Source organism: Denticeps clupeoides, chromosome 15, assembly GCF_900700375.1.
Source record: "Denticeps clupeoides chromosome 15, fDenClu1.1, whole genome shotgun sequence".
Taxonomy (NCBI): Eukaryota; Metazoa; Chordata; class Actinopteri; order Clupeiformes; family Denticipitidae; genus Denticeps; species Denticeps clupeoides.
Genome location: NC_041721.1, coordinates 6,276,258 through 6,287,571, shown reverse-complemented (window position 1 = coordinate 6,287,571; position 11,314 = coordinate 6,276,258). Strand labels below are relative to the sequence as shown.

The following is an 11,314-nucleotide window of genomic DNA, read 5'->3' as shown; positions in this document are numbered from 1 at the left end:
CTCACTGAAGGCATCGAAACTATGAATGAACACGTGGAGTTATGGACTTAACAAAAAAAGATGAAATAACTGAAAACATGTTTTATATTCTAGATCCTTTGCTCTGATATCTGCTTTGCACACTCTTGGCATTCTCTCGATGAGCTTCAAGAGGTCGTCACCTGAAATGCTTTTCCAACAGTCTTGAAGGAGTTCCCAGAGGTGTCATACATGGTATGATATGCAGTGATATGCTTGCAGGGCTCTCCTGTCCTGAATGGTGCTGTTCCCAAACCAGGTTGAGATGTTTCCCATCAGGATGCTCTCTAAGTAGTAAAGTGAAGTGATTGTCACATGTGATACACAGCAGCACAGCACACGGTGCACACAGTGAAATTTGTCCTCTGCATTTATCCCATCACCCTGAGTGAGCAGTGGGCAGCCATGACCGGCACCCGGGGAGCAGTGTGTGGGGACGGTGCTTTGCTCAGTGGCACCTCAGTGGTACCTTGGCGGGTCGGGATTCGAACCGGCAACCTTCTGATTACGGGGCCGCTTCCTTAACCGCTAGGCCACCACTGCCCCGTAAAGAGAAGGAAAACAGGGCTTTCTGTCAGAAGTGGGATTCGAACCCACGCCTCCAGGAGAGACTGCGACCTGAACGCAGCGCCTTAGACCGCTCGGCCATCCTGACCTCTGTGGTGCAGGAGTAGAAGTTCTTATGAAATGTTATGCTTCTGTAGCGGTTCTTCTCCTGTGCTGTGTATTTTTATTTTGCTCCTTGATTCGCAAATGACAAAATGACACCACGAGATTTATTAACCATGAGTATTTTTCTTCACAAAAAGCAACGTTGCATCAGTAAATCGCATTTTCCTCTTTCATGAGCTTCTTTCTTACAGCACATGCCACATGTTCAAGAGAACGAAACCAGGCCTCTAATGTCCTTATGGTCATGTAAACCACTGTGGTAGTAGCCTAGTGGGTAACACACTCGCCTATGAACCAGAAGACCCAGGTTCAAACCCCACTTACTACCATTGTGTCCCTGAGCAAGACACTTAACCCTAAATTGCTCCAGGGGTTACTGTCCCTGTAACTACTGATTGTAAGTCGCTCTGGATAAGGTGCAATTTTTGGGGTGTGATCTGAGTGTTATAACTTTTCACAATAACTATAAATTACACAAACAGAAAATTATAACCAGAAACACTAACAATTAATTAAACACCCAGGTTGTCACTATAATTCCCTTACCCACACCAGACTACAGGTAACCAAAATAAGAAAATAAAAGACACAAAGCACACATTTAGAGAAATACACTTATAAATCTAATGTAAACCACATCACTCCGGCACACCTCGATGAATGAGCTTGGAACCTTGTCCAGGGGCAGTGGTGGCTTAGCGGTTAAGGAAAAAGGCCCTGTAATCAGAAGGTTGCCGGTTCAAATCCCGCCAAGGTGCCACTGAGCAAAGCACTGTCCCCAGACACTGCTCCCCGGGCGCCTGTCATGGCTGTCCACTGCTCACCAAGGGTGATGGTTAAAAGTAGAGGACACATTCACATCTGGTGTTTGTATCCACCTGGCTCGCCAATGACCGCCAGTCCGACAGGCGGCGCTAACTGTGCAGCCGCAAGAGTCCCCGAACCCGGTTCAAAGTTGAAAGGTCCGATCTCCGGCAACATCGTCCCTCTTTTTCGGCGGCGAGGCGTGCGGGTCGCATCACTGAAACGCGATTGAATTAAAAACGTTGGCGGAAACAGGCGGCACTTCGTCGGCATGGTCAGTGCGTGTGCTGGTTTATCACCCTCGCCGTGGTTTCCACGGTCGAGTCCTGAACCGTGCGATACATACAGAACGTTAGCTGTTAGCTTCTTAGCCACGATTGTTCTGCGTTAGCGATTTATGTTACGCACACATTTACATTTTATTTGTATTGTTTGTGGGGTTTCTTCAGACAGACGTCCCAGAATACGCTTTAAACTTTTTGTACTTTACTTTGATTTAACCAGATATTATTAGACAAGGAAATACCTTTTAAAATATTGGCGGATTTAACTTAAACTACCCAGGAATTTCCCACACGCAGTATATCTGTAATAATTTTTTTCATGTAGTGTGATTTTTGGAATTGGCACGACAATACGTAGACTCATTGTCTTCTTTTTTTATTCCTGAACCGCAGAGTTTGCCACTGAATCCGAAGCCGTTCCTGAACGGTCTTACTGGGAAGCCGGTGATGGTGAAGCTGAAGTGGGGGATGGAATACAAAGGCTACCTCGTGTCAGTAGATGGATACATGAACATGCAGGTAATCTATCTGCGTGGCCGTAATGCAGATCTGCCCGTGACTATTACTCTGAAATAAAGTCTGTTCCGTTTTCCCCCCGTCTGTAATAGTTGGCGAACACTGAGGAATACATAGACGGAGCGCTAGCCGGACATCTGGGAGAGGTTCTGATTCGGTAAGTTATATTTATTTTACCAGCACATTGATACAATGTATTGCGTTTTCACTTAACGAGCCTATTTAAGGCAAGGTGAAAACCTGGAGGTCACAAGCCATCTTCCCTCAGATTGACAAAGTTCTGTGGAAAGTCCAGTTGCCATGACTCAAATTTCAGACAAATTCACCTGGATGACAGAGAATCTTCCAGACATTGTATAATTTAATTAAATGTTTTTTTCCTCCCCCCCCTCATTTAGATGCAACAATGTTCTGTACATAAGAGGGGTGGAAGAGGAGGAAGAAGACGGAGAAATGAGAGAATGAGAAACTTTTTTTTTTTTTGTATTTGTTTGTGAAAGATGTTTTGGTTTTTTTGTAATACACATTTTTGATCAGCAGATAAAATAAACATTGCATCGTTCGTTTTTTTTCTTAATGCTTGTGGGATTTATTTGTGGTGTAATTTTTCTATACAGTTCAAGGAAAAGTGACATCAGCTCTGTTCATCAGACTGTGTTAAGTTTCCAAACTTTTCTCAGCTGAGATGAACAATAAAGGAGAATGGTACCATGTTAATACACACGACAATACAAAAACACCCCTGATGTTATTTTTTTGTAAAGAGTGAAATCCAGATTTCTTTGTGAAAGATTCTCCTGTTAAAATATAAAACACAGAAAAGGCTGCAGACCCCAATCATGATGCAAAGCTGACCAGATTTTATTTTCTAGTGCAGTAAATTATATTATGACTATTTTAAGTTATTGTTTTATTTTTAAGTATGTGAAAGTGAAGTGATTGTCATTGTGAAATACTGTAGCACCGCATACGGTGACACAAAGAAATCTGTCCTCTGCTTTTAACCATCACCCTTGGTGAGCTGTGGTCAGACATGACAGGCGCCCAGGGAGCAGTGTGGGGGCGGTGCTTTGCTCAGTGGCACCTGTCATATTTAGAAAAAAATATCATATTCACGTCTGTCTATGTAATGATGATGATCATTAAACTCAGGCACATAAGTACAAATAAATAATCATTAATATTACATTCACTGATCTTCATATTATAGTTGGATGTTCACATCTTCACATCACATCTTCAAGGTTGGTGAATATTTGATGAATATTAATGTTGACTAGTTATCTCCCATTGGGATGCCTACCTACTGCGGTGTATTACTGCTGTGCAACAGAAACTAAAACGGCAATACACATTAAAAAATAAAATGTTTACTGGTCTAACACACAATAAAATAACAATAAGATGAATCATTTTTCTTTAAAACACGAAATGTATCTTGTCTTAATGTGATGGGAATGTGATGATATACAGGTACCTGCTCAGAACTGCCTGCATCATGCAGGAGCTCAAATTCAAATTGTATTTGTCACATACATAGTCATACACGGTATGATATGCAGTGAAATGCTTTTTGCGACTGCTACAGACCAATTGCAAATGATGCAAGTATACAATGAACCAATATGCAAATATTGCAAACATAACAGGTAGGCAGGGACGGATTATGGGTCATGTGGGCCCCTGGGCAAAACTTTCGCAATCCCCCCTCAAAAAAAAAAAAAAAAATGGCAGCATTGTCTGGGATGGCTAGTTGTACATCACCATGCCATTTGTGGGTCCAAACTAGTGCGGTGTACCGTGTTGTAAAAGCAGAATGGTGTTGACAAAATCTTTTGCCGCTTTTTACCTCGGAAAAAGTGAAAAGAAGGTGGCTTAAGTTGATACAGTAAGTTGGATATCAAATTATAATCAGTATAGCCTAATGCCATTACCTCACGTTAATGTTAGCACCAGGTTACCCATCTCTGTTTATAGAGACAGGCAGCAACGTAGCACAACCAGATCGTACCATAACAAACATTATTTGTTTGAATAATCCAGAATGTGCTAGTTTGAAATAGAAATGGAAATGTCTATAAAAGTGAACCAAAATGCCATGTACCTGTTATAATCTGCAATTGTTGCTTTGCAGCTTTCCCAAAGAAGACAATTACATCCTCGTAGCTAGGGGGCAGTCATATCATGAGCAGGGCCAGTGCTGAGCTCATCTTCATTGCTAGAACTCTGGTGACTGCTAACATTAGCAATACTCATCTCACTTTTATCCAGCGGCTTATGAAAAAAGTTTGATATTAAAGGAACATCTTTTAGGAAAACTGCCTGCTTTGTCTCCTTCATTTTTTTTGCTTTTCTTTTTGAAGCACCACTTTTTTGTTTGGGATCCATGTTATTTATGGAAATTATATGTTTTTATAAGGTGATCTAGAATTACTCTTGCAATACTATAGCTAATACTATAACAACAACCTTTTTAAAAGGCTGTGACTGCTACTTAGACTAGCCTTTAAAAAGGCCTGGATCCTTGGTGTACTGTTATTACAACTAAGAACTATAATACAGTATAAAATAATATGCTAGGACTTTCAGCCTGTTATAAAACTAGAAAACCATATACTTCTGGTAATGAATAGTACAGAATATAATATGCATTATATAATATAGTATAATATAATTACAAATAATATTTTATGCAATTATATAGAATAAGAGAGAGAGAGAGAGGTGGAAAGAGAGTGAAAGTCAAGGAGATAGAGGGAGAGAGATGCAATATAAAAGGTAATGAGCCTTTAAAAAGGCTTTTGGTTGTTAATCTTGTGATAACAAAGAAGTATAGAAGACAGTATAGAGAGTACAAAGCAAGTTCTCAAGCTGAACTGTCTGAATGAGGAGTTTTGATACTGGCAGGGGGTTTAATATCTGGAGTGAATTTTCAGTTGGATTTTGAAAAGTGCTCACAACACCTGATTGGCTGACTGGAGGAAATGGAACAATTTTGCAACACTCTGAGTGAGAGAGTGGGGGAGGGGTAGGTACTGTCTACTACAGCATGCTGTCTGCTGTTCTAGCATCGAATGAGATAACCATCAGACAGAAGTCAGAAAATATTAGAACTTGTCCAGTTTTAATCAACAATGCAAACTGATCATGCAGTTTGAATGTCATACAAGTCATGCTCTAAATCAAAGCACTTTTGCTAATCATCCCATTTCTATTCAGTGGCCTGATCATTACCATGGGAAAAGATTTTTCCCAAGATTTTTGCAAGTTCTCCAATGTGAAAAAAACCTGTTTGCGTTGCAAATTGTTTTGGGCTAGGGGCCCCACGGGCCCCCTGCACCCCAAGGGCCCCTGGGCAGCAGCCCCGCTGGCCCGGTCCGTAATCCGTCCCTGCAGGTAGGGTGAATGGGTGAAAGACAATGTATAAGATTAAAAACCAAAAAAAAGGAGTAAAAAGAGCAGAGATTTTGTGCAAAGAGTCCCGAGTGATAGAAAGTGAAAATGCTGGAGTGTAATGGAGTTCTATGTAGTGTTGTGGTTGAGAGCTCGGATAGCCTGCGGGAAGAAGATCCTCCTCATTCTCTCTGTGTATGATTTCAGGGAGCGAAAGTGCTTCCCTGATCGCAGCAGAGAGAAGAGTCCATTGTTGGGGTGGCTGAGGTCCTTCACTATATTCCTGGCCCTGGTCCAGTACCATTTGCTGTAGATGCTGTAGATGCTCAGACAGCTAAAGCAGAAACTGGTTTCTATTTCAGATCATCAGGCATGATGCAGAGTTATACATATAACTTCTCAAACATTTTTTATAATATAGAGGCTTTCAAACAAATGTGATTCATTTTATTCCTGTTGATCATAGATTTGTTTGCTTAATGTATTAAAGCATGACAACTTGCAATGGTAGAAAATGATGAATAAAATGTCAGTCTTCAATGATGGAGTTTGAAAGGTAGTGTGTGACAGACCTGCACAAAAACGGCGAGGGAAGTGAATACGTAGCACCTGTCACAACTGAGGGTGCAAAAGGGGACTGAAGGGTTTTTATTAACTCAAGAACAAAACCAGGCATGATGGCCAAAAGGACAAATAAATGGACAAAAAAAATTATATCAAAATGCAAAGTACTATTTCAAAAGCTGTAGCAAATTTAATGTGGTATAAAATATCAGCATATGAAAAATGTGTAACTTTGTCATGACTACGGGCTTACGGGGGAAGGAAGCGCAGAGGTCTGACATGCTGGGAAGGGGTTTTATTATCAAACAAACAGTAAACACAAATAAACAATGGCGCGGTGGCCAAGAACGGGAAACAAAAGGGGAAAAACTAAAACTAACCCGTAGGCGTGTGGCGATTGCCAGAACTGAGACCTGGAAGGGGCGGAAACATCCGGCATTTAAGCGCTGTCAGGATTGGCCACCGGTGTTTGAGCACAGCTGCAGTCAATCCTGACAAACTTTATCCAGGTTTTGTTCATGTACTCATGTTATCTTAGAAAACCGTGTCTTAAATTGTCGTACTCCTGACAGTCAGCCTGACTGTTATAATAACCTCCATATCTAGGGCTATTTAGAATTTTTATATTTAGAAAATATTTCAATGAAAACTACTGATTCTTGTATTGGGCCAGTTCTGCTTCAGAACCTCGTGGATAAAAACTGAATTCTTGGTGTTTGAGCAGGTTCCTATAATCTATTTGGACACAGTACAGACGCTGATGATCAGGCATTTTGGGAAGTGAAACCAGAATGTGAAGAGATGATCCTCTTTGCATATACAGGGTTGGATGGTTCTGATGCTCCCAGAATAGAGCTGAACTCCTAGCAGATGCTCCTCAGCACCCATGGGCTCTGAAAATATCTAAGAAGCAGCAGCTGATTGATTTCAATCAATCAATCATATAAAAAATATATGGAATTCATGAAATTCCTAATAATTCATTTGTGCAACTGTTTTTCAGTGGCAGTCATTATGTTCATAATAAAATCCCAAAAAAGTAAATTGTTTAGGAAAATGATTTTATTGACTGAGGAAGATATTTTATGGTTTTTGATCTGGTCACATGAGATGGAGCAAAGCAAAATGAGTAATAAAGCAGAAGTGATAAAGAGCAGGTAGCCAGTGTTACATGTGAGCAGGTTCTACTCAGAACAGTCGCTTCTCCTCAGACTCCCAGTAACAGCAGCCTGGGAGCCATAGGTGGCCTCACAGGTGACTGAGGTGACCTTGTTCCAGTCGGTGGCACTGAGAGTCAGGGTGCTGCTCCAGCTGTACAGGCCGTCCTTCTGCAGGACCCCATGACCATCCTCCCCACTCTTACTGCTCCCATCCACCTTCCAGCTCAGACTCCAGCCAGGGGGGAAGCCCTTGTTGGCCAGACACACCAGCGAGGCTGAACCCGTACTGGACACCTCCTCTTTAGATGGGGGGAGGACTGACAGTGTAGGACGGGTGATTGCTGGGAAAGAAAACAGGAGAATTTAGCAATGAAGTTCCTGTCCTGTCATTACAATTCATATTCAAAATACACAAATTATCAAGATACAAGATGAACACAGAATGAAAATGAACTTAATAGAACAAAAGACCAATTGATGGCACCTGAAGATGAAGAAAAATGTTACACTGTTCTTCCAGAAAACGTCTTTCAACTTTTTTGTGTAACTATATGTCTGGGATGAAAAATAAAGATCTTTTATATCTTGAATAAAAGGTTGTTTTCGATTTTCAATGCTTGTGACATAACTTACAAAAAATCAGATGCTTCAGAAATGGTTTAGTTTAATATTTTAGCAAATTTTTTAGCATAAATGTCAAGTGTTTTTTGGAACTCTACATTTATTAAATTCAGTAAAATACCACAACCACAAGCCAGAAAAATATAATAAAAGGAGATAATAAATGAGTTATATGAATATAATAAATGAATTTTGGAACAAAACTCATTTATTAAATTCAGTAAAATACCAGAACCACAACAAACAAGCCAGAAAAATATAATAAAAGGAGATCTTAATAAATGAAAAATAATCTTTACTTACTGCCAAGTTCCAGTCTGGTGCCGCCACCAAACGTGAACCACAGTGATGGACAGTAACTGAGACGCCGTACAAAAACCTCTTCATGCTTCAGCGCCGGTGTCTCTGTATGAAACAGCAGATACTCTAATGTCTCCATGTTGGGACTTTATTCTTTTATTAGTTTCTCCATCTTTACTGGTTCTGGTTCATATGAGTCAGTTAGTTTGTATAGTCATGAGAGTCATGTGTGGCTTGTTCTGTCTAATCCGCTCCTCAATATAAATCAGGGGTGATGAGATGATCCTTTATTAATCCCACAAATGGGACATTTACAGGATCTGGAGTCTGCAGATCCTGTAAACACAAAAGCTGAGGTGTTCCCCACGTTGTCTATCTGCCATACTGGTCTGTGTCTGTGCTGCGATGAAGTGTGTGTTTGGGGGTGTGTGTATGTTTGTATCATACATGGTCATGTGTAGTCACGAAGGACTGACTGGTCTGGGACTGGGATTGACTGGTAAAGGACGTTCTGTGCTGCCTATGCACGGCGTTGGACTTGTGGAGAAGGGGCGGTCGGCTGTGACAGCAGACAGCACCCAACACAGAGAACTTTGTTTTCAGTGCCCTGTTGTCAGCACCAATCAGCCTGACAACAGGGCTCTAATCATGCAGAGCTGCCGCCGGTCAGGCGTCCATGATTAAGGCCCTGTTATGAGGAAGGAGATGGCAGCAGAACGATGCTGCTGCATATATAAATGGGTGACATATACTTTGTGTTTGTGTTACTCCTACTCCTAGTTACTACACATGCCTTAGGGTTTGTTTTGGTTTCATTTTTCCCTTTTTGTGTTATCCATTTGACCCTCGGGCCATTTTGTGTTTTATTTATAATAAAGTTCCCTATTCCTCAAGATGGCCTTCTCCTGCGCTTTTGTCACCCCCCAGTCCTCACATGTGACAATCATAGTAGTGTACCAGATTTTAGTGCATAATGTTTTACGGTGTGACAACTTGCAATGATGAAAAATTGTAATGGTCTTCACTGATGGAGTTTGATAGGCAAGTGTGTGAAAGACCTGCACAAGAACGTTGAATGAAGTGAATTCATAGTACAGAACATGAGATGTTCCTCTCGCTTCAGCACCTGCGATGTTGTCGCCGTACAGTCTGAGGGAAGTTTTTGTACGACTCTGTATCACTGTGTGAACACACCACTGCCACTGATGTCATGATAACTTTGACAATAGTAATCTCCTGCATCTTCAGGCTGAATTCTGCTAATGGTCAAAGTGAAGTCAGATCCACCACTGGATCCACTGCCACTGAACCGCTCTGGAGTTCCAGTGTTGAAGTAAGTAGTATAATAGATGAGGAGTTTAGGAGCTTTTCCAGGTTTCTGCTGGTACCAGGCAAAGTACCAGCCACTAATCCCTAAGCTGGTTCTGCATTTCAGAATGACTGTATTTTGTGACTGAAAAGTTCTCACTGTGGGAGTCTGTGTTACAGTAATCTTACCACTGACCTCTGAAAAATAAAATCAAATAAAAAACAAATTTGAGAAAATTATTAAATTAGTGACATTAAATACTCAGTTAACACATAATTATTCCTAAAATAAATATATATATTACCTTGTACACAGAGAACAAACACCCAGACAACGATGATGAACATCATTATTGATGATTTCTGTGAAGCACGAACGTGTGTCCCCTTAAATCTGCTCTAAACTCTGTTAGAGCGCTGAGGCATGTGCTGACAATGCAAAGTGGCTCTGCTATGTAAATCACTAAATTATCCTAAAGGAAATATATAGACAACATACATATGCACACAGACACATATCACCACACACATACATCCTACAAAAATACAAAGGAAGGTGTCTGATGTGTTGCGTTTACAGTAAAGTTAATTGTAATTTCAATTAGCTTCATTCCTAGTTAAACAAAGTTTAAAAATTAAAAAGAAATCCAGAATATGTATATTTGCTACAATATGAGGTATTTACTCAATTAGTTTGATCATGTTTGAATTCATTCTGTGCATAAAAGTCGTGTAATTTGCTTGTTTTTTAATGAAAACATCTAGATTCTAGTCAACATGATGGTTTAATAAGGTACATAATAGCTGCTGTAATGCACAGACGGTTTGGTTATAGGAGGATACAGAGTTCATGAGTTGAGAATCATATTGCACTGGCCAAGAAAGCACAGCAGCGTCTCTACTTCCTCCGCAAACTAAGAAGAGCAAGAGCACCAGCCCCCATCATGTACACATTCTACCGAGGAACCATCGAGAGCATCCTGTCTAGCTGCATCACTGTGTGGTTTGGAGCCTGCAATGCGTCCTGCCAAAAAACTCTCAAACGCATAGTCAGAGCAGCTGAGAGAATCATCGGTGTCCCTCTCCCCTCCCTCCAAGACATCTACAGCACACGCCTCACCAAGAAAGCCCTCGGCATAGCAGCTGATCCCACCCACCCAATGCAAACCTTCTTCAGCCTGCTGCCATCAGGGAGGAGACTGCGGAGTCTCCAGGCCAGGACCAGCAGACTGAAGGACAGCTTGACCCATCAGGCTGTCAGGAAACTCAACTCCCTCCCAGCTCTGCACCCACTCCCCTCACTCCCCTCTTCAGCTCCACAAACTTTCTGAACTCTAACTCACACAAACTGACCATGCACCAGTCACTCTGTGCAGCTCTGGTCTGCCAACTACCTCACTTGTCACTTCGTCACTTTAAACTTACCTCTGTTGCACTACATGGTTTTGCACTCTCCACCATGTGCCCTTATTTGTATATGGTGCTTTTAAAATTGTATATTGTGTTTTTTAAAATTGTATTTATACCTTTGTATTCAACGTTACTGTTTTGTATTTAATGTTACTTGTATGGGTCTGAGAGTAATGTAATTTCAATTCTCTGCATGTCCTGTACATGTGGCAGAATTGACAATAAAGCTGACTTTGACTTTGACTTTGATATTTGCATTGGTAC

At 41.0% G+C, this 11,314-nt stretch overlaps 1 protein-coding gene, 1 non-coding gene and 1 gene segment (V, D, J or C); 1 reads left to right on the top strand and 2 right to left on the bottom strand.

Annotated features, from left to right (window-relative positions):
- Positions 1-590: 590 nt before the first annotated feature.
- On the bottom strand, positions 591-673 carry trnal-cag (transfer RNA leucine (anticodon CAG)). Its single transcript has one exon. It is a non-coding gene; the product is annotated as a tRNA-Leu (tRNA).
- Positions 674-1,635: 962 nt separating this feature from the next.
- snrpf (small nuclear ribonucleoprotein polypeptide F) lies at positions 1,636-2,871 on the top strand. The gene is made up of 4 exons (XM_028955002.1): positions 1,636-1,768; positions 2,172-2,297; positions 2,387-2,451; positions 2,693-2,871. Exons 1-4 carry the CDS (start codon positions 1,766-1,768, stop codon positions 2,757-2,759), a joined length of 261 nt encoding a protein of 86 aa, XP_028810835.1. The 5' UTR covers positions 1,636-1,765; the 3' UTR covers positions 2,760-2,871.
- Positions 2,872-7,295: 4,424 nt separating this feature from the next.
- LOC114764828 (immunoglobulin kappa light chain-like) lies at positions 7,296-9,991 on the bottom strand. The segment is given in 4 exon segments: positions 7,296-7,752; positions 8,336-8,387; positions 9,540-9,838; positions 9,946-9,991. Coding segments are annotated over 4 exon segments (714 nt in total).
- Between the last annotated feature and the right edge of the window lie 1,323 nt (positions 9,992-11,314).

What these genes read in the sequence shown, in the direction of transcription:
- snrpf (XM_028955002.1), top strand. An exon ending in ATGGATACATGAACATGCAG is followed by an intron (nt 2,298 to 2,386) that starts GTAATCTATCTG and finishes CGTCTGTAATAG; the next exon opens with TTGGCGAACACTGAGGAATA. An exon ending in CTGGGAGAGGTTCTGATTCG is followed by an intron (nt 2,452 to 2,692) that starts GTAAGTTATATT and finishes CCCCTCATTTAG; the next exon opens with ATGCAACAATGTTCTGTACA.